General features: G+C 38.5%; 3 protein-coding genes across 5 annotated transcripts in view; 1 reads left to right on the top strand and 2 right to left on the bottom strand.

Moving 5' to 3' along the window:
- SF2 (splicing factor 2) overlaps positions 1-10,377 on the bottom strand; it is a 57,996-nt gene extending 47,619 nt beyond the window's left edge. For all 3 annotated transcript variants that reach the window (XM_067159155.2, XM_067159154.2, XM_067159156.2), the window contains exons 1-2: positions 10,129-10,377; positions 9,811-10,007 (exon numbers count right to left, since the gene is read on the bottom strand). In XM_067159155.2, the coding sequence (XP_067015256.1) occupies positions 9,811-10,007; positions 10,129-10,295 (364 nt within the window). In that variant the 5' untranslated portion in view covers positions 10,296-10,377. The remainder of the gene's footprint in view (positions 1-9,810; positions 10,008-10,128) is intronic.
- Positions 10,378-11,388: 1,011 nt separating this feature from the next.
- LOC136886356 (dynein light chain 2, cytoplasmic) lies at positions 11,389-13,829 on the top strand. Its single transcript, XM_067159098.2, has 3 exons — positions 11,389-11,560; positions 11,996-12,116; positions 12,211-13,829. Exons 2-3 carry the CDS (start codon positions 12,009-12,011, stop codon positions 12,370-12,372), a joined length of 270 nt encoding a protein of 89 aa, XP_067015199.1. The 5' UTR covers positions 11,389-11,560; positions 11,996-12,008; the 3' UTR covers positions 12,373-13,829.
- A 239-nt stretch (positions 13,830-14,068) lies between these two features.
- Positions 14,069-27,155, bottom strand: part of LOC136886833 (2-methoxy-6-polyprenyl-1,4-benzoquinol methylase, mitochondrial) — a 39,577-nt gene continuing 26,490 nt past the window's right edge. The window contains exons 4-5 of the mRNA XM_067159675.2: positions 14,302-14,413; positions 14,069-14,221 (exon numbers count right to left, since the gene is read on the bottom strand). Of these exons, the coding sequence (XP_067015776.1) occupies positions 14,120-14,221; positions 14,302-14,413 (214 nt within the window). The 3' untranslated portion in view covers positions 14,069-14,119. The remainder of the gene's footprint in view (positions 14,222-14,301; positions 14,414-27,155) is intronic.

Raw genomic sequence — 27,155 nt, 5'->3', positions numbered from 1 at the left:
GGTATAAAATATTTTACAAATCACAGAGTCGAAAGAAAACTAAATGTGAAGGCCTACAATATAGAAAGCTCCTAACACTGATCAACAATAACATTACATTGACCATTGTTTGTCGTGATGTGCTTTGTCTTCTGTTGCCCCTCATCTCCGGTAGATAGGACTACTGCTGCGTACAGAGTAATTTTTATTTGATTTACGTCGCACCGACATAGATAGCTTTTATGGCGACGATGGGATAGGAAAGGGCTAGGAGTACCTTAGGCCTTAATTAAGGTACAGGCCCAGCATTTGACTGGTGTGAAAGTAGGAAACCACGGAATACCATAGTCAGCGCTGCCGATAATGGGGTTCAAATCTACTATCTCTCGGATGCAAACTCACAGCTGCGCACCGCTAACCACACGGTCAACTTGCCCAGTCGTACAGACTGTAACAGCCTGCCTGAATATTGATGGGAAGTAGCTGGGGAGTTAGATAACTTTCTTCTTTAGCATGCCATTCCCCTGGTTTATACATTTTCTGATACTACTGGTACCTAACACACTGGATCATCATAGCATTCGGGCTATTCAATCCTTAATCCGAGGCACTGATAAGAATGAACAGTGTGCATATTTAGCGGAATAATGGCAGATGAGTGTTCATGGCATTCTGCGGCCTGGTCATCCCAGCTCTGGAACTTTGGGCTATTAGATTGGCACCGCAATCTAACCGCAGCACTGTTCGTTAAAAGTGATAAAACTTGCGGCTTTCCATTTGATCGAGTGTTTTTTATGATAGCATTGCTTTTAATCGCTACATTAATACTTACGTTTTTGTAATGACCTATGTTGATTTCAGTTAAGAAAACCACAAAGTCAGTCTTTCTGAGAATCCCGTAGCGAAGCACGGGTACATCAGCTAGTTATTAACATATGACTGACAGAGGGGTAAAGCATAGAAATGCAAGAAAAAGCACATGGCCTACAACTCTGACAACACTATGATCAGAAAGGATGTTAACAGCACGCGAACAAAACAATAACAAACTCATTCTTTCGTCCTGATTAACTGAGTCGCCAGCGTGCACTAGCCTCTCTTGCTTGCAGGACTATTGCCGCGTGGTGAGCAGGAAACGTGATACACAAAGGCGACAGATAAAACACGAAATAAAGCATCAAATAAATACGATTGGAAATGAGGTTTCATAAATCACACAAGCACATAAGAATTTATCGTTTATCCTAGGGGAAGAGTATTGCCCGTACTAGAGGTTATATTGGTCAAAAATCGGAAGAGTAAAAATAAATTGGAAAATCGGAAGACTAGTTAAAAACCGAAGTTTCCAGGTAAATCAGAAGGGTCGGCAGGTATGTTGTTAAATCCCCTTTAAGAGTCAACTTGTTTAGATCAAGAGCACCCAATATCCCACTTCCTCCTGCGCCAGTGGTAACAAGATGGGGAACATGGCTGGATGCAGCTTTGTATTATGCTCAGCACATAGAAGTATTCAAAGAGGTCGAATGAGGCTGCATCTATATCAACAGTGCAAAATATTCTGTTAGGCACTGAGTTAGAAGGGAATCTTGTTTTTATAAATGCCTATTTCTCGTTTTTGCCAACCACCATAACGTTACTGTAAGCTACCCTTACGGGGACACTGTAGTGAAATTTCATGAACTTCAAGGAAAATATCAAAATTGTGTTTTGAACTCTGATGTGTGTTCTTTAGAAAAAATGCTTTTATTTTCTAAATACCGCCATTTTTAAAGCCCACAGCGCCTCCTTTAAATGGCGTTGCACTGGCATTTAACTGTTCCATGCTCTACTGGACACACCCCTCCAGTTGCTGCTTTATCTTACGTCTCTCTCATTTGGATTTCAAATGTAATCTAAGAATTGAATAGCAGATGTGGTATTCTGTATGATGTAGTTTTAGAAATAATGCCAACATATCAGAGACTTGCATCAGATGAACTTATACAAAAGTGCACAAAATGGAAGACACAAAATCTAAATGAGAGCCTTCACAGTATTCTTTGGAATAAATGTCCAAAAGAAGTATTTGTTACTAGAAATAAACTTCAGCTTGGTATTGTGAGTGCTGTTAGTTCAATATGGGGTGTGTTAAAACACTTCAAGTCCTTCAGTCCATCAGAGGGCAGCCAGTACCAACTTCTGTTGTGGACGTAAGTCACCAGCGAAACCAAAGGCGCATACAGCAAAGCAGGAAAAGGAGCTCAGGTGAAAGCAAAGAGCTAAGGAAAAAGAATAAGGTGATGAAAATTTCGCTGGAGGAGAGAAGAAAGAAGTCTCAAGAGAATACTTATTGTGCAGGACAGTTTTAAAGTGAAGTTTCATAGATTTTTATTTTACATGGCAAAACAATACAGCATATTTGTGCAAAATTTTGTGCCAAATGGAAATATATTGTGATGCAAGGGACTTTTTTTAACAATGTTGGTAAAAGGAAAGTATAAAAATTCCTACTCAAAAAGTTGTATAGGTACAAAATTGAAAATTGGTTGCAATACTATACCTGAGGAGTTACACCTCAGAAAAAAAATTGGTAACAATTCATTGAAAAATATAGAAGTTAGAAATTTCAATATAGTGTCCCCTTAAAGGAAATACCTACTGTTTTTGAAAAACTATATCCAATTTAAATTCTGTTCCTGGTAGTATAGGACAAATAGTGAAAGAAAAAACAAATAAACAGTTGTGCGATATTTGAGACATTCTTGAAGGAAAACCGTATGTCACACCAAGAGACTTGCCTCTTTCTGTGGAGCAGTTATCATTTAAATATGCCCCAATAACATCTTGTGATGTGGAAAGAAGTTTATCACATTACAAAATTGTTTTGAGACACAACAGATGTTTTTCAGTTGAAAATTTGTGCTAAGTTATGGTTGTAAACTGCAATTTATCATTCAGCATTGACAGCAGGACCATTTCCACTTCAACATCCAAGGAATAAATGTAAGTTTATTATTATCATCAATACTAAACTGACTTGTCTACTGCCACTTTTTCATTTTAACTTAACTGGGCATGACGTATATATTCGTACGCTGAATGTTACAGGGTAATGGGCATGACGAATATATACGTACTTGTATTTCACCGCGAATATCTCCTGGGTATGACGAGCTACTTTGCCGCGTCGTGTATTGTCTTAATGGAGGTTTTTTCTACTCGATGACAGCAAATTGCAATGTCACGCTTCTTGAAGGTTATTTTTATTTTACAACTGTGCGGTGCTCCTTGTCCGCAGTAGGCCAAATATGGCAGCATCTAGTCCAAAGCATGGCATGGCTGTTTAGCATCCACATTGGTCTGTTCGGCAATAAGTTGAAACATATCACCTATGAACTGTTCAAAATATTCCAACACATTGTATTCATCGTCGAAGTCCACATTTTCACCACTAGCACCAGAAAATACAAGAAGAAGAAGAGACAAGAAGACAAGATTATTCAACACGCAGAGAATGATCGTGACAATTTATCTTCTCAGAAATCCAAAGACGAGTGGTTTGATACAGATGAAGGCGAGTCTGATAGTAAAAGTGGTTCAGAGAATGAGAATGAAGAACAAGGCGAAGAACATTACTAATCAGATGAAGGCGAAGTGCTAGACATGTTTCAACCTTTCCCGCCGCACGGTATTTCATGTCAGAAAATCGTATTTTCTGGTGCTAGTGGTGAAAATGTGGACTTCGACGATGAATACAATGTGTTGGAATATTTTGAACAGTTCATAGGTGATGATATGTTTCAACTTATTGCCGAACAGACCAATGTGTATGCTAAACAGATTTTAGCAGCCTATCCGAACTTGAAACCACGGTCACGAGCAAGAGTTTGGGTGGATACAAATCCAACTGAGGTAAAAACTCTAATGATGCAGGGGATAGTTCATAAGCCAGAAAACAGTATGTACTTCTCAAAACGGGAAAGTATCGCAATCCCTTACTTTTCGAAAATTATCTCAGACAAATCACTGAAGTTCTAGTGAGGTAAATGACGTAACTGACCGTCAAGTTAATGTAAAATCTTTCACAATCTCACTAGCATGACATGTAATTCGTAAATAATATTCCTTTAGTGAACTTGTTAATTTTAGGTGCAATCATATGAACAAAACTTTCAAATTTCAACCCGGCAAACGACCTTGCAGTTAATGAAAAATGGTTCAGAATGTCACATGCATGATATATTTATAAATACCCCTTGCTTTTATTTGTTTCAACTTTCAGCTGTAAAATATGGGCCAAACTCTCAAATTCCAACCAGGTAAATGACCTTGCAGTTAATGGAAAAATGGTTGAACATTTGTCTAACATTAAATTAATTAAAATTCCTTTATTTTACTTTTTTTACCATAGATGAATGATATTAATGATATCGCTAACTATTCTGCCTATCCCATGTAACAAAAATCTGCTGAAAAAATACAAAGGGCAGGTTACACCAAGCACATCAATACTACCCAGTTAAGAGGTTAATAGTGCATATTTACTGGCATATTTTCAAGTTCTCAAGAGCATATTTGCATGTATATCTAAGTTTTTTAGGGCATGAACTTGCGAGCCTCACTTATGTTACAAACTCTGGGCTGCGGAAGGAAAAATTGTACCGTTACACATTAGCAGCCACATAAGACCATCAGCCAACATACCAAGTATAGGTGAGGGTTAGGGGGAAGATGTGATAATTTTACAAATACAACTACCCATCCCTCGGCACTAACACCCTATACATAGCACAAGGACCTGGTAAGACAACGCAGCATGGCTTCACCAACGGGATCTACCAGTAGCAATTTCCATTACCATTTTTTTTACATGTTGTGAAGCTTAGGGAGCCCTCAACGGCATAGCCCTAGTGTAGGCACTCCACTCACTCTGCTTGCTGTACACGGAAGCTCCGCGGCCGGTGATGCTCATTTGTTTTTAGTTCACGGGATTGCCAATAGAATCGTACTTTACGATCTGCCAGCGATCTGCGAACTGCTGCCAACTGTTAAGGAAATGTCCACCGGACTGTTGCGAAATTTGTTTTAGGTTACAACCACGAAATTACCTTTTTTTCTTGCCGTGCGGGCAGTGTGCACCGCGGCGATAGTTAAGAGCCTCTCGAAGGGAGTGTGTGGCCCCCGGGGCCACTGTTCTCATGACAGAGCTTGGCCTGGATTTGGAAAGATAGGTTACAGCTACTAAATTACATAATTTTCTTGGTGCGTTTTTATTCTGCGCGGGTTGGTAACGGAACTAGCGAGTTACGTATTATGGGAATGACGTCACGCCGGCCAATGGCTGTGCTCGTAGCTGGTCGGCTAATGGTCGATGGCGCATGAAAACTTCCGTTCTGTTATAAAAGTAAAAATACATTTTTGGGCGGGTTGGTAGGTCCCTGGCATTGGTAATGAACACATTTCTCTTCTAAAAGGATTTTAAGGTACAATTCATATATAATTCTTCGCAAAGTTTATGGAGTGCCTAGGGTAGGGCGCTACCCCTTCGACTTTCAGACCCTTCAATTTCTCTTTTTTAAATTTTTTTTTGCTAGTTGCTTTACGTCGCACCGACACAGATGGGTCTTATGGCGACGATGGGACGGGCTAGGAGTTGGAAGGAAGCGGCCATGGCCTTAAGGTACAGCCCCACCATTTGCCTGGTGTGACAATGGGAAATCACGGAAAACCATTTTCAGGGCTGCCGACAGTGGGGTTCGAACCATCTCCCGAATACTGGATACTGCCGCACTTATGCGACTGCAGCTATCGAGCTCGGTACCTTTATTTTGCTGATATCGTCATTCTTCAGAGATTCACAGGAAGCTGCCCATACAAAGATATTAAAGACAGAAGTCAAGGACCCAATCATCCGTCTTTCAAGAGAAAATCACACTTGCTTTACCGGCTGCCATGTGGAATTTGGGGTTAGGGAGACTAAATGTATCGACGAAATGTCATTGTAATATTTGGGTTACGTGAACGCTGGTGATCCACGAAATATCACTGTAATATTTGTCACAAATTGAAGAGAGTACTTGTTTTTACTCAAATAAAGTCTCAAATCCCAGGTTGATTAAGAAATAATACGAAATATTTTATTTTAGAGAATACATACTTTACTCCCTAAACACTATTTCTGTTACGTCGCAGCGTTTCCGTAAGTGTTTTGGTTGTCCAACACTGTCGTCTGTGATGTCTTTGCTCACTGAAGTTCTTTGGTGTCGTTTTATTGATTTTTCTCATTCGATGTAATTTGATGGGCTGTCACTTCAAGAGCACTATAACCGATTCATTAAACGATTTATTGGTCCAGGGATCATGCTATTTTTGGTTCAACAAAATATCCGCACTCCCATTCATCGGTGCCAGCCAACGAGCTAGAAAGAGAGCTAGAGCTCGTTGGTGCCAGCCCTGGACCTTAAGAAAAAACAAACGACGGCGCGAGCAGCGGAATGCAAGACACATGGACAAAGATAACAAAGATCACAGACATAGCACTCCCATTCATTGGTGTCAGCCCTGGACCTCAAGAAAGAAACCAAAAACGGCGCAAGCAGCGGAATCCAACATAATGGACTCCTGTTTACAGCTCGTATGTACTCATATTTCTTGCTAGTAACGACGGTATTTCTTAATCTACCTGGGATTTGAGACTATTTCAGTAAATCAATGATTACCTTCCATTTGTGACAAATATTACAGTAATATTTCGTGGATCACCAGCGTTCACGTAACCAATATTTGTCCCAAATGGAATATAATAATTCATTTTACTCAAATAAAGTGTAAAATCTGCAGTAAATTAAGAAATAGTACGAAATATTTTACTTGCAGGGAATAATATGGATATACAGTAGAGTCTCGCTCATCCGACATTCCGTGTTATCCGACACTGGTAGACTTAATTTGAACTTTTGGTGGAGACTAAATTCAGGCACACCCGCTGTGGAGGGTGCGACCATGGGACAAGCACTGGCCTGACCGCTGGCGGTAGGACAGTTTTTTTCTGAAGGACAGGTGCAGTGAGTCTTCATTCATTGTAGTATTGGTTGGGTGCGGATGTTATAGTTTTCATATCCTCTGTGAGTATAGCGAGTAAATCGAAGAAAGCGATTGTTTCTATAGAAGAGAACTTGAATGCATTAAAGAGACTGGACAAAGGGGAAATTCTTCAAAATGTGGCTTCAGATTATGGATGTTGGATCTGTTACAGTGGGAGACTGGAAAAAACAGAGGGAAGAAATTTAAAAGTGGTGCTCTACCAGAGCAGAGAAAAAATGAAAAATGTGAGTACAAAAAAGTAAGTGAAGCACTAATTCTTTGGTTATCTCAACACCGGGAGAAAGACCTGCCAATATCTGGCCCCATTCTACAGGAAAAAGGCTGCGTATTTCCAGAAGGAGTTTAATGAAGGGGACCCTAATTTTCCTGCCAGTGCTGGGTGGCTTGATCAGTGGAAGAAACGGTACGGCATTAGGCAGCTTAATATCTGTGGAGAAAAGTTTCCTTTCGTAAGACATCTGGAATGTTTTCATTCAATACTGCATGTACTGTACAATTGAATTGATGATTCAATAAACAGAGTACCGGAAAACATGTTATTGTTTTAGTATAAAGCCCCATTCACAATGCAAACGTAACGTAACGTAAACTTAAAATTAACGTTAACTTAGAAGTTAGCGGCCATCTTATCTAATGGATCCATTCACAATGCGCCGACGTAAACTTAACTGCGAGTCCGTAAAATTAAGGGATTGCAAACTCCAAGCTCTTGCGGTTAATTTTACGTTAACTTTAAGAACCAGCCAATCAGAGCAGAGGTAAACATTGTGTGTTGTGCACGATATAATGGCTTCTTTCGACGAAACACCTGTAATTCTCTTTCAAAATAATATTTGTGTATAGGCTATGTATGATAGAAAGAAAAATAATTACAAATACGCTGTAGCGAAAAATAATAATTAATATCCTGTAGTAATAAAATCTGACAATAAATGGCGGGAGACAAGCTCGCAGCGCTGGCAAACGGACGAGAGACAATCCCTGTCATAAATAAAGTAGTGTCCCTGTATATTTCTTAACATTATGACGGACTACTAGTTTACAAAAACGATATCATCCAAACATCTCATCGGGGTGTGATAGGGTCATAGATGTCGGTAAGGGAGACCTTACATTTCTTTTTATTACAAAAGGGGAAGCAAATCGTAAGAAAGGCAAACAGTTCAGGTTTCATCCGCATGTCCAAAACGAACTGATGAGGGTCATTTCTTACAGTAGATTACCGAAATCGCCCTGAGATAACCTTCTTCGATTCACGGGATGAACCCATTTTCTGCACCGTTGTTTAGATCGCCTTTTCAGGTACCGTAGGCCTACACAGCTCCCAGGAGCAAAGCAATAGATGTTTGAAGTAATATGGATTCCGCTACCACGTTGTTTGATTCCATCGAGGTATTGAAATATAAAACTGAGTGATAGCCCAAAACCTGACTTCCGTACTAAATAACATGGCAGTGTTTTGATTGGTTGCTGTGTACTCTTTACGTTAATGTTACGTTCCTCCATTGTGAATACCACAAATTTTACGTTAATTTTACGGTTACGTTACGTCGTTAAGTTTACGGTTACGTTTGCATTGTGAATGGGGCCTTAGAGTATAGCCTTCCTGTTTGTTTCAGTTCATTTTCAGTTATTCTGTATTATCCGACATTTTCGGTGATCCAACGTACTCCAGGTCCCGTTTAGGTCGGATAATCGAGACTCTACTGTATACAAGTAATACATTTATTGATCCACGGATCATGCTATTTTGCTGTTTGAACTGCCCGTGGTAGTCATATGGACAAAGATAATGACAATTCACAGACATAGCACTCCCATTCGTCGGTGCAAGCCTGGACCTCAAGAAAGAAACAAAAGACGGCACGACCAGCGGAATACAAAATAAAGGAGTCCTGTCTCTAGATATTTCTCTAGTAACGATGGTATTTCTTAATTTACCGCGGATTATTCGCTTTATTGGTGTAAAAGCAATTATTATGTTCCATTTGTGACATTTCGTCAATACCTTTGGTCTACATAACCGGAATTTGGAAATCGCTTAACTGATAGGACTGCAGTTTCACACTGCAAGACCAACCTGAAGTGGAGTGTGCCCGACAATGATGAGCTCTGCAACTGCGGTATCCAACAAGAGCCAGATGACTTCCTGGTCTGTCCTTTGATCAAAGACAAATGTTCAAAAGAAGACCTCATAACTGCAAATATTATAAAGCCCTAACTGCTGCCACTCAACGGTTGAATGTTACTTGATTTCGACACAGAAATGAAATAACTTATTTCCTGCTGTACGAGCTACTGCACCAGATCAGTGATAGTGACCAACACACTATCACAACTTCATGCAATTGATCCCAGTGAAAGTGGATGTTATTTAATTGTTCATTAAATGTTGGTACTAATGCTGTCTTTTGCAAGCCTAAGATTAAGAAAGCTGTTAAGATAGTACAATCAGGATGTTGAAAATGAGAGGCCAGCCACCCCAATGCATCACTTCACCCGATACTACACACCATATATTTCTACAGCAATGCAATGTTATAAAAATGACTACTGTATCTACTACAGAAGGTACAACAGAATAGGTTATATTTTAAAAACTGGACCTAAGAAAAACCTTAATCCTGCAAATAAATAATTTAATTCTATCAGTGTCAGAGAAAGCACTCGCTGTTATACCTATTTCTTAATGTACACACAAAACTCTAAAAAAAAAAACAGTGTAAATGAAAAACTAATACTACTTACCGGTAACCAAAACACGATACTGAGAACGTCGAGCAGGTGGCCCTCTACCTCGGCCTCCTCCTCCACCGCCGCCACCATTTCCACCACGGCTACCTCCTCGGAAACCACCAGGACCACCACCCCGCGGAAATTCTACTCGTAATCTATAACCGTCGTAATCGTAGCCATCACGAGCGTGCACGGCGTCCTCAGCGTCCCTACGATTTAAAATAGAAAAAAAAAAAAAAAACCCATTTCAATCAACAGCAAAAACCAACTCAAACAGTCTACACTACACGGAAGTTACTTTCTCACATTATTATGATGAGCACAACATACCTAGGATCTTCGAATTCCACAAAGGCAAAAGGTGGTCCCCGTCTATTCTTCAAGTCGACAAATGTAACTTTACCAAATTTGTAAAACAAGTCCTGGATATCCTTCGTTCGAATATCAGGAGGAAGATTACCTACGTAAATTCTACATTCGTTCCTTCCGTAGGACATATCTGACTTTTCCGTATCTCCCTCCACTTTGAAGAAAAACAAGCCTAATCTCACAAACACCACGCAGCTACTCCAGTAAAAATGGCGTTCTACGCGCGAAGCCGCGAAATTGATTGTTGATCCCTATTACTGTACCAACTTCTGAAAAACTCCTCTCATGGCCTTCGGAATTTACACTTTGCACCAAGATATTGGTCACAATGCAAATAAGTGAATCGATCTGACTCGATATCTGCCGAAGTGCACCGAGAAGACACGATTCATTTTAACACAAGAGATATTATTCAAAAGTCAACATTTAACAGATATTTTATGTGTGTTAGCAGAATCCCCTATTAATTTCATTTTGCAGATTAAGCAAATCATATCTGCCGGATAAATCTTCAGCATAATTTTGCAGAAAAAGAACAAATTAACCAACCACATAGCTGTTCACGTAATCTGCAATTGAAGGTAAGCAAAACTCACAAAATATTGGATATTCCTAACAAATAGTGGTTGATAGAATAAAATATATTGATGTGATTAAATCAATACAACTTATTGTATTCTTCCAGTTAGGAATTTTGTTGTGTTTATCCATATACAGTATTTCGTTCATTATCGTAGTATACTGACTCGTCCACGGATTTTTTAATTCAAAATGCAGCTGAAAAAATAGCTCATTTTGACGGGTGTGTGTCTTTTCTGTGCTTCTAGACTCACATCCCATGAGCAGTACCATAAAAGCAACATTTTCTGACTCCATTAAATTGAACATAAATTGGTACAGTAACAGAATTCTAATACAATAAAGTTGTAGTGCATGTACTTCATCTGAAATGCCTTGACCCTCCATTTATTTTAATTCTTTCAAGTCTTGCCTTTCACTTATTACCTTCATTAGAATGTATAATTTATACAATTCCCCCATGTTTTATTCTTTCCTTTTACTTTTTCACTTTTAATAATATCCCAAGTTGCGATATTGATTTGCATGGTGTGGCAGTATGATATTATACGAAGGCCATGACGCATGAAAAAAAAACACACTAGTTCAGGCTATTGCATGCTGGGTTGATAGAAGACCCTGGTAGAAGACTCTGAGCTCTGACCAATAGGAACGCTGGAATTTAGTTTCAAGGAAGAAGATTTGCCCGCAAAGTTATTGGTTGTGGAAAAGTTGTTTCGCGTTAGGAGTGGAAGGTGTTTTTAAATTACCGAAGTCTTCGCTTCTGCTACTGCAAGATTATACTTTGTATTCGACTTCTCTCTAATTGAGCAAGGTAAGGTACAGGAATCACATAGTATTATGTTAATAGCATCTCTTGATGTATCTAGCTTATCATATCATTTAGTAGTCGGTGGTTGGCTGTTCTCCCGATTATCTTTAATCATTTATAGCTATTAACTGTGTTCTTGAGAAATTGGAGACTAACATGCGATTCAGTCATTTCTTGAATTGCATTTCTATAATTATTTTACCGTTTCTAATGAGAAATGCAAGGGTTTGAAGTGAATGCTACCGTCCGGGTTGGGAGGTAACCTCGCCGAGCTAAAGGAGCATATTTAGTACAATTTTCTTTCAGGTGCTAATGCATGTAATAGGTGACAGTTGGTCTTACGTGCATGGATTGAAAGAAGACATCCAAAAGAACCCCCATCACCATTCTTTCTATGGTAGATTTATGCCCAATTATATGATTTTTATTTTGTTACAGGTCTAATAACAGAATGTCGGACCGCAAGGCTGTAATCAAAAATGCGGATATGTCCGAGGAAATGCAGCAAGATGCAGTGGACTGTGCGACGCAGGCTCTTGAAAAGTATAATATTGAGAAGGTTAGTAACGACGATAAGACTATGATAATCTAGTAGTAAGATCATATTGGTTGTGTTTGTATTCCAGATTTATGAGTAAGTTTTTCATTTTTAGGATATTGCTGCCTTCATTAAAAAGGAGTTCGACAAGAAGTACAATCCAACGTGGCATTGCATAGTAGGCCGTAATTTTGGCAGCTATGTTACTCACGAGACCAGGCATTTTATCTACTTTTACCTGGGACAAGTTGCTATCCTGCTTTTCAAGAGCGGGTAGATGCTGTGGTATCCGTCCTGGATTTCACAAGACTCATCGCCATGTGGAGAGAGGAAGAGGAGCATTCATACCATTTCATGCATTCATTATTCTATTCCGACTTTGCTAATCATACGTAGATTGTTAAATCACAGGGGGTTAATTTCTTAATCACATCTGAAAGAATAGGTTTTAATTTTTGAATGGATAGGGCGGGGGTGAAGTAAATTGTGTTGAATTTAAGCTTAGTCTTCACTCAATTACAGAAGCCGACCAAATTCAGTTTCAATGTTCTACCGTGGATTAACGTTCTGGAGATCAGCACCCCCTCCCAAAATTGACACAGTATTGACAGTGTTCTGATATTTCTCATGTAAACATGTGTGTGAATGTTTCCATATCCATTTAAATATTTTTGTTGTTATGGTCCAAGGAATGGAAATCTTGGAGGAATTTGTTGAAATTGAGAGAGAGAGATAAAGGTGCAGTGTTTGCCCCTAGGACAGCCATACTTGAAAGATAGTATCAACTCAACAGCTGATAAAAAGATGTTTTGTGCAGCTTTGTTCCACTATTGTGTTCATTAGAGAGAAAATCTTAAAAAGATATTTCCTCGACGTGAAGTGTATCACCAGTATCAAAATATATATTTTTTTCCATACTTTTTGTTTGTTTTTGTTGCTCCGTTGAAATACTTGTCCTAGTGTTGTAGTGTCAAATTATTTTGTGTGTGTGTGAGTGTACGATGGAGGGAAAAAATCTGGACGATATATGTACTTTTCTGTTTTTCTTCAACACTTACGATTTCTGTTTCATGTTCTTATCATATGTGAAAATGTTTGTGATCATAAATTATCATACTGTTATAAATTACTTTCTTTTTCCTGAGAATTAACGGGCAGATGCAGAGATTTTTAAGTTGACTGCTGAATCGTTTGCTCTGAAGGTGTTCCTTTAGCTTTACGAAATTTATAATGTTGGACTATTCATCAACGGGATATTGCAGTGAATTAAGATCGACAGAATACAAAAATATCAAATTATTTCTGCATTTTGAGACCTCTGATTCAGATCAGCAAAGCTTCTGCATTTGCTTCTAAAGAATGTCATAGCTTTACGTAATTTTATTTGTTTCATGGGTAGTTTCTAACAGCCGAACTTCCAGAATTTTTAAGTCATTTTTTAAGCTTAATACGGCATGTAAGAGTCCGTGCAAGAAATGATTCCGCACAACACTACACTTTAAAGTTAGTTCAGTTCCGTTTGTTGCTATCCACCTCTGTGACCCTTTTCTCACATTGGTATTTATTCCTTTGTTAGTTTGCTAATATGTTATTAATTTGGTGCTCTTAATGTATAAAAAAGTATTATTACTCCTTGAGTTACGGAGTACTTTATGTAACGGTTCTTATGTCATCTGTATTATATAAATCATAGAGGCAACTTGCAGTAAATACTGATATATCACAAGTTTCAAACAGTTGTTTTTGATCATATCCCTTTTTTTTTTTTTTTTCTTCCCAAATATTGAATGCAATTACTGTGAGTGTGATGTAGAGAAAATGATGGCAAGAAACTAGACGAGACGAGTGTCCAAGCAATCCCTACCTTCCATCCATATTAAACTCCTTTGTTCATCCAATTACATCTGATAGGACTGGAATTTTTGAGAGGAAATTACCATGCAAAAGCATTTAAAAAGAACTTACTCGAGCTATAAAAATGTACTTAGTTTCTTTATTTTCATGTCATAATGTAATACAGCTGCTCAAATTTTAAAGCCTGAGTGGATGGAAACTACTCCAAATGTAAGGTTCTCGTAGGTAACACATTTCAATCCTGAGGATTCGATCATGGCTTTAAAGTTTTCCTGGAAAAAAAATTGCAAGGATTACAACCGAGGTAAAGGAGCAGATAAATTACAATATTGCAGGTAGGTATATAACGCACCTGAGATGGGAAATTCCTGATGCTCTCAACAAGGTATTGGTAAGGTTTCCACTGGCCTGCAATGAGTTGACCCATTACAGGTATTATTTGGAAGGAGTATTGATCATACAACCTGAAAAAGAATATTAGAATTAAAGTATTTTCATAAGCTACTGCAGAAATAAAAAATTGTAATGTTAAGCAGGGGGGTGTACAAGATAATCCAAGGTCCGTAGTAAATGTATAAAGATTGCCGGTCATTTCAAGGCCCCTGAAAAATCATTAATCAATACATGACATTTGCTTCGCTGCGCCGGTAGACCGGTAAATCAATACGATCGCCTATAAAATTGCTCAGAATAGCCATAACCTCCTCCCATGTGCCAGGCTCTGATTTCCCCCTTGTCTGTCACCGGTTAGTTTTATTACGGATTAAATTACCGCCCGTATCTTGCATGCATACAAAACATGCCACCCGAGAATCCAAAACAGTGGCCTGTCAAATGCAGTTTTAGTTGTTGCCAATAGAGGTCGACTAAAATCATGCGATTCACTGCCATCTATATCAACTAACCTGAACTTCAGATTTCGCTGCATTATGTTACGTCGCCACGCCCACCAGACAGCAACATTGATCCGTTGTGCGGTGCCACAGCGTTTCCCGAATTAAAATTATGTTATATACTTAGGCGATATTCCTAGATGATGCAAAGTCTTTTGGAAACTTAAATCTCAGCATTTTGACTGAACATGAAGATTCTCATGTAAGAACGCTAACTAATAAACAAATACTGCATTGATAGTCTCTATTTGCATTTTAACTCATCCATATAATTTCACAACAGATTGGATCTGTTGATATTTAAAGTACAACATTTACGTCTGGGAAAAAAAAAATAGATGATAGAATAACGTCGCTTACGATGTTACCATTCCGAAGGTTGATTGCATCTTCCGAAAGATAACATCGCGATGTGCAATTGCAGGTTTCTTCTATGCAGATGTGTTGTGGCAGAGCTAGCGTAAAAAAAAAGTGGTCTAGTCAACCTCCATCAATAAAATGCCAATATCAGTGTTTTTTCTTTGTTGATATTGGAATCTACAATCACATTACCTAAAGTAAATTATCCTATTAAGAGTGAAACGGCTAAATAAGCTTTATACTTTATCTACCCTAGTAGGAAATTGACCAATGAAGTTTGAAACTCTTCTCTTCTTTTAATGAACATGACACTGTAGCCAACTATGTTGAATCATTTCATGCATACCTTTTAGCAACTTTATATGATCTACTTGCTGCTAAAAGCATGATCTCTATCTCACTTTGAAATCAATCAATACTAATACTATAAATCTGTTTCTTTCACCCTGCTAAACCAACATCAATGAATCTCACCCATTCATCAACACACACAGCCTGCACTGCCAAGCTGACTTATATGTAGACCATCAATCAGTATGGTCATTTAATCGAGGGGCTGGCAATCCTGCTATTTTGTGCACTAAACAACACATTTACCACTGTCATCACATAAATGATTTGATACATAACTTTACAAATTACAATGCAAGGGAAACATTTTAGGTTTTTCGATATGCTTCCAAAGTCCCATCTTTGGCTGAATGGTCAGCAAACTAATCTTTGGTTCTGAGGGCTCCGGTCTCAATTCCTGGCTGGGATGGGCAATTTAGCTGCATGTGGTTACTTCCCCAGGCCTGAGGACTGTAAGTGATAACATCCTTGCACATAGATTTGGCACCAGCAATAGCAACCTACAAAACCGGACCAAACCGACACAAAGTACCAACCCCAAGAAAAAGGGAGAAAAGGCCTAAAGGAAGAAGAAAATGACAATCATCATACAAACACCCAAGGAAGCTTGAGTAGTGCAATACCCCCAGTGGAAGGGGGTGGTTGAATCCTCTACTTTTGTAAGAGGCAACTATAAGGAGTAACCCCCAGGACTCTCTCACACAGGAACTATGGTTTGCAAACACAATTCATTAGAGTATACAAATAAGAGTATATAGTGTATTCTGAATGTCAAGCCTGTATAAACAAATGGTGAAAGGTATGGCAAGTTGCTGTTGTAGATTCAACCCTTACTTTATATTTATTCTAATGATTGGGATAGCCTTACGATTTATGACTGGACTGAGTTGTCTTCAGAACATGGTAAGTGTCACAGGGGACAACAGGGACTATTTTGGGTGTCCGCTGGCTCAAAATTGATAACGTACGCACTTGTCCACTTTCATACGGAAGTTGACCGTATTGAATATCTAACAGGTCCCTTTTGGTTACGATGCATGCACCAACCCTTCAAAATTATACATTCAGGTACAGTAACATTTATTTTATTTTTGAGGAAGACTAGTTTACGCTGGTTCAAAACTGATAATGTATGGTGAGCGCCAAACAAAACTGTTGAAATTTTGCTCTATGGTCCTAAACTTAATTTTTACTTGTGGCGTTTCAGAACGAATACTCCACCACACGCTTAACATAAAAGTAAAAAACTAACATCAAAAAACAAGAATAAAATAAGGCGGACACCAGTGTCCACTGTGGCCCGTTCGAAAACATGTGGCTCGGGCCATGGCGGTCACTAGCAGGTGCCCATTAATGTGCTGAATCAGTATGACAGTACTGGTCAATACTACTAGACTCCTGCTTCTCATCTGTAAACCAGGAACCAATGTCAATGGTACACACTAAAATATATCCTTGATAGATGCAGAAAAAGTATGCACAAATTGAAATATACAAACCTCTCAGATTTCTTCTGAATAGAGCTTAAAATATTTGGAATTAAATGATTTGCCAAACATTAAAAAAAAAAAAAAAAAAAAAGTATATCCTTGCTAATGTTGGAAATTTTAATCCTTAAGTTTAAGTAGATGTTAGCTTTTTTATGTATTTCATGCAATGTTCATGCCAACAAAGCATATAAAAATCAAATATGCACTTAAACATACTGGTAAGGATAAAAATTTCCAAAACTAGCAAGGATTTTTTTTTTTTTTTTTTTTGGAGGAAAAAAGCCTCCTACTTCGCTTTCGCTCCATTACTGAACACTGTAAACACAACACTTCTAATAATGCCACACACATTCAGCACATAATTGGGCGTGCACTACTGTCCACTTGTGTGACTGCCTTGGCCCCAATTAACACCAAGATTCTCAACCGGCCATAGCGAATACCAGTGTCCACCTCACTTTACTCTAATTTTTTTATGTTAATTATTTTTACTTTTGTGTTTTATGTGAGGTGGAATGTTGCTACTGAAACATCAGAGAGAAGAATAAAGTTTCAGCCCACAGAGCAAAAGTTTTGTTAGGCATTCAATGTGTTGAATAATGTCTACTTCTTCTCAGGCCATGTCCTCACCGAAGGATGGCGACAGTCAAGGAGTACGGTAATTTTTCCCATTTTGTGTTTCCCATATCAAGGATATCGAACCATCACTTGAAGTTTCATATGCCGGATGATCTTCTCTGCCAATGTCCAGGTTTTCCTTCCATTTTGTCCTCTATGATCAGTTGTATCAGGCTATAATTGTAATTTCAAATGATGCAAGCAAAGTAGGCTACTTTCCTGTCTTTTATAAGGACTTTGGAATGTTTCTGGTAGGGTTATATGGGTAAGATAAAAATTTTTTTTGTAATATCTGAAGCCACCTCTTTTGAGTTTCGAATCAGATAATTTATAACTGTTAGGTTCTTCAGCCTACCAAAATTAATTTTGGGTAATAAATTTATGAACTACCTGAAAAAGAAAACATGGTTTTAGTATTATACTTCAGTGATATTGCTCGAGTACTATACTTTTTCAAGTATAATACTGTTACTGAGTTTTCTTTTTCAGGTAGTTCATATACCACTCAAAGTTAGTTTCAGCAGACTGAAAAACTTAACAGTTATAAATTAAAATGGGGACCGTTCAAGTTTTTTTTAATTTACTTGGAAGTGATCATAGATACTTACCCTCTGGAATTCTAAACTGTGTTTAGCATTGCAAGTACATAGAATGCCGCCTAACAAAAAAAATGGAATCCAGATATGGAAATTAAAACCAGAAGTGCGTTTCTGTTTTTTGGCACGACGGAGTACCTCCTCATGGGAGATGTGGTCTCCTCATGAGATTGCCAACATTCTAAAATTCACACACATTTCATATGCAGAGTCACTTCAATGACAAAGTCTTATTATCTTTGTCTCCAACACCATAAAGCAACACAGGTCGGTAAGGAATGGTAAGGACCCACTATATTATAACAGAGAAGTAAAGAGACTGAGGAGGTGCAGGTAGGAAAGAAATAGAGTTAGAAATGGCTGTGAAAATATGGAGAAATTGAAGGAATTTACCAGGAAATTTAATCTAGCAAAGAAGTCAGCTAAGGATAACATGATGGCAAGCATAATTGGCAGTCATACAAATTTTAGTGAAAAATGGAAGAGCAGAAACAGGTTCCAAGAATGACATTCCAGGCATCATTAATGAACAAGGTGTGTATGCTAGGCTCTTCAAAAGGCAGAAGTATTCAGTTAGCAGTATGTAAAGACTGTTGCTTACAAGGATGTCCCGATAGAGGAGGTGACTAATACTAAAAAAAAGTATTCAAATTTACCTATGGTAACGACATTTACAATTAGATACATAAGTTGAAAACTACTAAAGCAGTTTGAATTGATAAGATTTCGAGGGGTACATACTAAAGACAATGGGTTGGGATACAGTACCATATCTGAAGTACTTATTTGATTACTGTTTGCAGGAAGGAGCTATACCAAATGAATGGAGAGTTGCTATAGTAGCCCCTGTGTATAAACTAAAGGGTGATAGACATAAAGATAACAGTTTGACATGCATTGCATGTAGGATTTGGGAAAGCATTCTTTCTAATTATATTAGACATGTTTACAAAATTAATAACTGGTTCAATAGACGGCAGTTCGGGTTTAGGAAAGATTATTCCACTGAAGCTCAACTTGTAGGATTCCAACAAGATATAGCAGATATCTTCGATTCAGGAGGTCAAATGGACTGTATTGACCCAGCTAAGGCATTTGATAGGATAGATCATGGGAGACTACTGGTAAAAAAGAGTGGAATTGGACTAGAAACAAAGGGTGACTGAATGGATGGATATATTTCTAGAAAATAGAATTCAGAGAATTAGAGTAGATGAAACTTCATATGATCCCATAATAATTACGAGGGGAATTACCTAAAGCAGTATTATTGGACCTTTATGTTTTCTTATGTATATAAATGATATGAGTGAAGAAGTGGAATCAGAGATAAGGGTTTTTGCGGATGATGTTATTCTGTATAGAGTAATAAATAAGTTAAAAGATTGTGAGCAACTGCAAAAAGATCTCGATAATGTTGTGAGATGGACAGTCCGCAATGGTATGATGATAAACAGCGTTAAAATTCAGGTTGTGAGTTTCACAAATAAGAAAAGTCCTCTCAGTTTTAATTACTGCATTGATGGGGTGAAAGTTCCTTATGGGGATCATTGTAAGTAACTAGGTACTTAATATAAGGAAAGATCTTCATTGGGATAATCACATAAATGGGATTGAAAATAAAGGGTACAGATCTCTGCACATGGTTTTGAGGGTATTTAGGGGTTGTAGTAAGGATGTAAAGGAGAGGGCATATAAGTCTCTGGTAAGACCCAACTAGAGTATGGGACCCTCACCAGGATTACTTGATTCAAGAACTGGAAAAAAATCCAAAGAAAAGCAGCTCGATTTGTTCTGGGCGATTTCCGACAAAAAGAGCAGTGTTACAAAAATGTTAGAAAGTTTGGGTTGGGAGAAAGGAGACGAGCTGTTTGATTAAGTGGTGTGTGATACAAATTCTTATAATTTTGTTATAAAAACGTTTTATTGTATTGAATAGGTGGTAATTAACAAAATTATAAGAATTTGTATCACAAGTAGATCTTCAATACGGACAAAGAAGATGAAATTTATAACCTGCAATAAGTGGTGTGTTCCGAGCTGTCAGTGGACAGATGGTGTGGAATGACAATAGTAGACTAATAAGCTTGAGTGGAGACTTTAAAAGTATGAAAATTCACAATATGAAGATAAAGTTGGAATTCAAGAGGACAAACTGGGGCAAATATTCGTTTAAAGGAAGGGAAGTTAGGGATTGGAATAACTTACCCAGGGGAAATATTCAATAAATTCCCAGTTTCTTTGCAATCCTTTACGAAAAGGCTAGGAAATCTGCCACCTGAGTGACTGCCTTAATTGCAGATCAGTAGTGATTTATAGGTGGAATCGGTAAATTCATTCACCTGTAAGACGTAACACTTCACGACACTGCAACATCACTATTGCACACAAGACTATTTAATTTCAGGAACACCTACAAGCACCCAACCACATTGTACCCAAAATAGGTATAGCAGTAGCTCCCAGCAATCATGTACAATGCAATGCGCTTTCTTAATACGCAAATTCATGAAAATCACACCTTTGTGACTCAGAGTGCTTGGATGAGCTGACAATTTTAAGAATGTCTTTCAGCAAATCTGTATCAAAATTTGATAAGTTTTTAAAGGAAAAGCAGTAGCCGAGAAATGCAATTTTTCAGTTAGATTAACTCAAGAGATGGAGGAATAAAAAAAAGCATTGTGTCTGCCACCAATGTTATGCTATGTGTCATACTATGGACACATCCGTTGGAGGACGATGTACAGTAAAAAAAAGAACTGTATCAATAATAAGACAGCAGACCACCTGGCAACCATAATCATAATCTCTATGGTCCAACACCATGGTTAGCTGACTTGAGTCCCATTGCATCACAATGTTAATAATAATAATAATGTTATTTGTTTTACGTCCCACTAACTACTTTTTAAGGTCTTCGGAGACGCCGAGGTGCCGGAATTTAGTCCCGCAGGAGTTCTTTTACGTGCCAGTAAATCTACCGACACGGGGCTGTCGTATTTGAGCACCTTCAAATACCACCGGACTGAGCCAGGATCGAACCTCCCAAGTTGGGGTTAGAAGGCCAGCGCCTTAACCGTCTGAGCCACTCAGCCCGGCCATCACAATGTTGGCTGGCAGGGTAGGTGGTTTGGTAATATACAATATCTAATCCCTAGACTGCATGCCAAAAGTCTGGATTCAATTCCAACCCTCTCCGCAGTGTTATATTGAATGAGAACATACAAGGTTGCTGATGGTGTTGAGGATTCAGCAGACCCCTTGGTGGTATTTGAAAGGAGTAGGATATGTGCCAACACCAAATTTCACCCTCTCCCTACCTCATTATCATTAACACACACTCAGATGCGCAGGTCGTCCAAGGGCGTTGATAAGAAAGACCTACATCAGGCCTTTCCCAAGGTCACACAGAATCAATAAATCAAATAAAAATAATAAGACATCTGTAAGCATTTATGTATTGCTTTTTATCTCTTTCCCTATTAACCGACATTCCCGCCAGCCCATTTATGTCGGATATGAGACTTACCGACTCTGAATTCTAAATTACCCAATAAATAACAATCACAAAGTGTTTATATATATATACCTGAAGAAGGAGCTGGCCACAGACCTACATTATTTAAACCATCTCACAAGGGACAGTTGCAGAGTTGTCAATGAGAATCTCAACAAAATTTTCAGCTTAAAATGATAATGGTTCCAGGGCAAGTATGTATAAGGTTAAAGTTTAACAACTGGCAGTAGCTCCTGATGCAGTGATTGGAGGCTTGGGGAGGGCATCTATAATGTATATACCCAGCTATCAAGCGGACTATTTAAAATTCATACAGATACACACTTGGAAACTTGAAAATGATATCTGTACACCGGTGGCTACCGGTTTTTGACACTCTGAAATGGTTTTGATCTCGTGGCAGAGAATACATACTTTTAGTATCAGAGATATAATATGAACAAATTCTGTTATAAAGATTCAAGCTTCCTACCCTTACCCTTCCACTTAAACAACTCACGAAAATCAAAGAGAGTAAAGAATGAAAGTTCACCTATACAAAGCACAAAAATAAAGTAGACAAAAAACACAACAAACATTCAAGATAAAAGAGAAATCGCTTCTTTAAAGACTTGACAATTAACGTATGACTGTGTAAGGAACGCAAAATAGGACGGGCATAAAAGCAGGTCAGTGTGTGAAGAGAGAGAAGTCGAGACAAAAGTCATCTCTGTATAGGCCATGAAGGTCCTTGGAGCAGTGGAAGGTAAAGGCTTCCGCTATCCATAACCTCGGCACTTAGTAGGGTAGAGTGGTTAGCTCTATGCCCGGCTGCCTTTGCTCCCAGGAATTAACCCGATACTTATTTCTGGTGTAGGCCGAGTGAACCTGAAGGCCACGTGCACCTCCGGAAATGGAAATCTTGTTTCTTAAATTTCTTGACTTCGAGATGGGGAATCAAACCCTCGTCCTTCCGGGTGAACCGAGTGCGCCTTTAACGCCTTGGCCAGGCAGCCTTAAGAGAAAGATAAAAGGACACAAACAATCTCCACAGCTTCAAATAGATAGGCTCTCTCCTCATCAATCCCAGTTCTTCTCATCCCCCGACGAGTTCGTTTCTGCTTCCCAGCTTCATCAGCAGGGGGACATCAACACTCCATGAGGGGTCATCTTGACAGATCTTCAGTTTTGATGTAGGATAAGAAGAAAGCCGGATAAGTAAAGGAAAAGGGGAAAAAGAGTAGTCAGCAGCAGGGAAAATTGTTAAGGATTAATTCAATGTGTCATAATAAATGGTATGTAGAGAAAATGCCTGAAATTATGGATATTGTCCCTGTCTGCTCTTTCTATTGCTCGCTATTCACATACTGACCTGCCTGTGTGTTCATCCTACTTTGTGTTCCTTTTCTCGTTTTACACACACACACACACACACACACACATCCCCCCCCTTGATTTGACACTTGTTTCTTCCTTTTCAATACTTATAACATGTACTACAGCATTCCTAGAAGGTGGTTCTGGCTTAAACTACGCTATTTGTAGGTGCGTGCTTTCCACAGGTTTCACCCATGATTGAGAGCTACGGGCAGTTGCAAAATGTAATATTTTGCACATGTTGCTTTGGACCTTTCTATGTTGTGGGTTTCATCAAGATTCTTGTTGACAGCTCTGCAATTGTCTCTTGTCAGGAATTATTATACACTGCATTCATCAAATTAGTTGTTACATGTGCTGTAACTGGTAACAAACTTGACAACTGCACTCTGTCTATTAATGTTTTAACAAATATGAACAACCTTGAAAATGACTGATATTTGTTTTAAATCTTACCCATATGAAGCCTGTATGTGCTGCTTCTAAAATAAGCCCTGACTTGTGTGTGATTATACAGGGTGACCCAAAAGTCCATTAACATTTGAGGACACAATATTTCACAGAATATTGGAGGTAGAGAGGTAATAATTGACACACATGATTGGCATGACATGGGGTTCTATTGACACCAAAATAAAGTATACAAAATGACAAACAGATGGCGCTTCAATCAAATCAATCACTACTGAGCTGCACTTAGGACAGTCACTCAGGTGGCAGATTCCCTATCTGTTGTTTTCCTAGCCTTTTCTTAAATAATTGCAAAGAAATTGGAAATTTACTGAACATCTCCCTTGGTAAGTTATTCCAATCTCTAAGGGAGATGTTCAATAAATTCATACAATACACAAGCAATAATTAGCATAACGATCAAGGTTTAGCAAAGACAAGATTCTTTATAACAAATGCTCAACATGTCGGCCGTCATTCAGCAACAATGCCCGAGTGGAGGGACAATGTTGTGAACAGCACTGTACAGCATATTCATGGGTGAGAAACTGCTGTCGGATGTTGTCTTTTAGCATCCCTAACGAGATTGAATGATCGCGGTAGAGTTGCAACTTCAGGTAACTCTACAACCAATAATCATACGAATTGAGGACGGGGGACTGCGGAGTCCAAGCATGACACGCCATCATTGCAGGCGCATCTGATGACCTCTCTCACAATAGCTCCTTTTACACCATACACCGGTCTCATGCGGCATCACTGATATGTTGCTGTCCAGCGCCATCTGTTGGCCTGACTGTGCACTCGTTGTTGGGATCAATAAAATCCCATGTCATGCCAATCATATGTATCGATGATTATCTATCTCCAATATTCCGTGCAGTATTGTCTCGTCAAATGTTAACAGACTTTTGGGTCACCCTGTATATGAACGTAGTAAATAAGGATTTACAGTGATAATAACAGTACAATTGTGATTAACAAATCTTCTTTGTAGTGCTATCCTTTCCAGTCAGTAGCAAGAAAAACTCATTAAGAATGTATACAACATATCAGAATTAATGATATGTATAGAAAATTTCTGAAAATTATTGTTGCAGTGATAGTACATGAAATATCACATCTTAGCTCACGGTAATAGAAATTCATGAATTAGTCTCCCATGACCAATACCAGTTATTTAGCACTCTTTTTTTCCCCTTCACACGAAACAGATTTCCAGCACGATGGAATGGGAAATACCTAGGACTAGGAAGTTAGCACCATGGTCTTAATTAAGGTACAGTTAAGTGAAAATAGGAAACCACAGAAAACCATCTTCAATGCTGCCAACAATGGGGGTCAAACCACCATCTCCTGAATGAAAGCTTTCATGATCACTAAACTCTTCAGGGTTTAATTCACCGCTGTTTACCATCTAAGGGAATCAAATGCAACAACATACTTGCGTAGTTAGATGTATTAATAAACTTTGTTATTTGCACGGCTTAAATTAAAGTTTTGGTTGCCCTCTGTGCAGATGTATACAAAACATAACTTGATGAGCAAGTTTCCTGACAGACTTTTCTGTCTTTTGTCTTTCACAGGTTTCCTGAACTAAGGTTGAAAGAAGAATCCCACCTTCCGATACTTAATGTTTTTTTAGCTAGTTCATGAAAATAAAACCATAATCCAGCTTAAAGTCTAACTACTTACTGTAACTAAAAGATCAGTACATGTTTCGTTCTTAAAATATGCAACATCTTCAGCTAAAAGATATAAATACAAAAACTGACACATTTCACTTATGGTGAGAATGAGGTTGAAAATGTTTTTATGTTATTTAAGAATGACTTTCAGAAAAAAATCGACCTCATTTACAGAATAGCAATAATTGATTGATGTTTGTTGTTTAAAGGGGCCTAACATTGGCCCCTAATGGTACGAAATGAGATGACAAAATTAAAAGTCCAAAATCCTCCACTGACCAGAATTCAAAGCGTCAGGACGAAGAAGGAATGGATGGATTGATATGAAGTTAAAGCGATCAATGGATCCGACCCACAGTGCCTCACATGCACAGAAGCTGGCACAAAACAACAGTAGTACGGACCAAGGGACTGCTTCTATACCACGATGCTGAATTGATTAGAATATGCTCGTTCTCGAAACGGGTCCAAAATCCAGGTCATCGGCCCTCATAATGGTATTTATCGCTAGAAGAGTACAACCATGGTATTTCCCATGTTGAGGTACTAATCAAGAGCAGCGTAGACTCGCCGTATTCCATGCATTATGGTACGACTCACAGGTAATGAAATTCGCACATGTATTAGAGACCTAATGTTTTCCGTACATTGTGGCGCCCTTGACAGGCAACGCAAACCTATGGTGTTCATCACTTAAGTGTACTAACCACAGGGACTCGTACTATCCCGTGGTGTTCCTCATAGAGTGGATACTAATCATAGGCAATTTTACAGTACCTGTGATTAGTAGCACTATATGAGCGATGCCACGGGATGAAGGAACTCAATCATAGGCATAGACTCAGCGAAGGGCCCCGTGGTCGCCAATCCACACTCCCAAGCAGAGGATACCGCGGGTGTAATCTTCATCTGCGTCCCCCACCCACAGGGGGTAGTGTCTTCGGTCCACGAGAGGTATTTTATTTCCCTCAAGTCCATCGGCAAGGCGGTTAGGACCCCCCCTATCCGCCACCTGGGTCGCGCCTCGTGGGAGTATCACCTCTCCCTCTGCTACGCCAGTGTAGTAGGTTCGTGGTGCATGATGCGTACAAAAAATGTTACACTGATAGAAAATAAAATAGATAATAAAATAAAAGTAAAACTCAAACACAGCTTAAAAGAGAACAAATTAACAAGAAAAACTTTGCTACCTTTACATGCAATGGAACTATATACCTGATTATCAACATTTTCAAGAGACTCAGTTTTAACATAGCTTTTTGCACAAATAATAATAATCAACAACTACTGTTCAATGACCATAGTGTTGCGAGTACTAACAGATTTTTAAAGTCAGGAATATATAGGCTCAAATGTGCAGATTGTAATACTTCTTATATCAAACAGGGAGGAATTTTTCAGTAAGATACCAAGGACATACCAATGCGGAGAAGTACAATAGATATTCAGCCATGGCCTTACATATGACCGAGCATAATTATAATTTCACTACAACAGAAATTAAATCCCAGCCATAGACACCCAAGAGAGTTTCGGTTTACTCAGTCTGCCATCTAGTTAGCCTAGAGTGCACCAGAACATCAAAAATTGATGAGCAGACAGCCAGATGGCATCAAATTGAAATTTAATTAATTATTTACTACAACAGAAAAAGATTTGACCATCCTTTGCACTCTGAACAAAGACAAATTAATAAACAACATGGAAATCATTTATATTTGGTTTGACCAAAAGCAAAATTCTAACCTGAATATGAATGAGATCACTGAAAACATAAATATACTATTGGAAGAGGTTTCTATACTGGATTCACAAAGAAGTTTCCAGAAAGGGCCTGGATAAACATTTTGTACATCTACCTCCCATCGGTTTCACTCCCTATGATAT

Source organism: Anabrus simplex, chromosome X, assembly GCF_040414725.1.
Source record: "Anabrus simplex isolate iqAnaSimp1 chromosome X, ASM4041472v1, whole genome shotgun sequence".
Taxonomy (NCBI): Eukaryota; Metazoa; Arthropoda; class Insecta; order Orthoptera; family Tettigoniidae; genus Anabrus; species Anabrus simplex.
The sequence above is the reverse complement of the archived record's forward strand: the minus strand, read 5'-3'. Positions and strand labels throughout refer to the sequence as shown.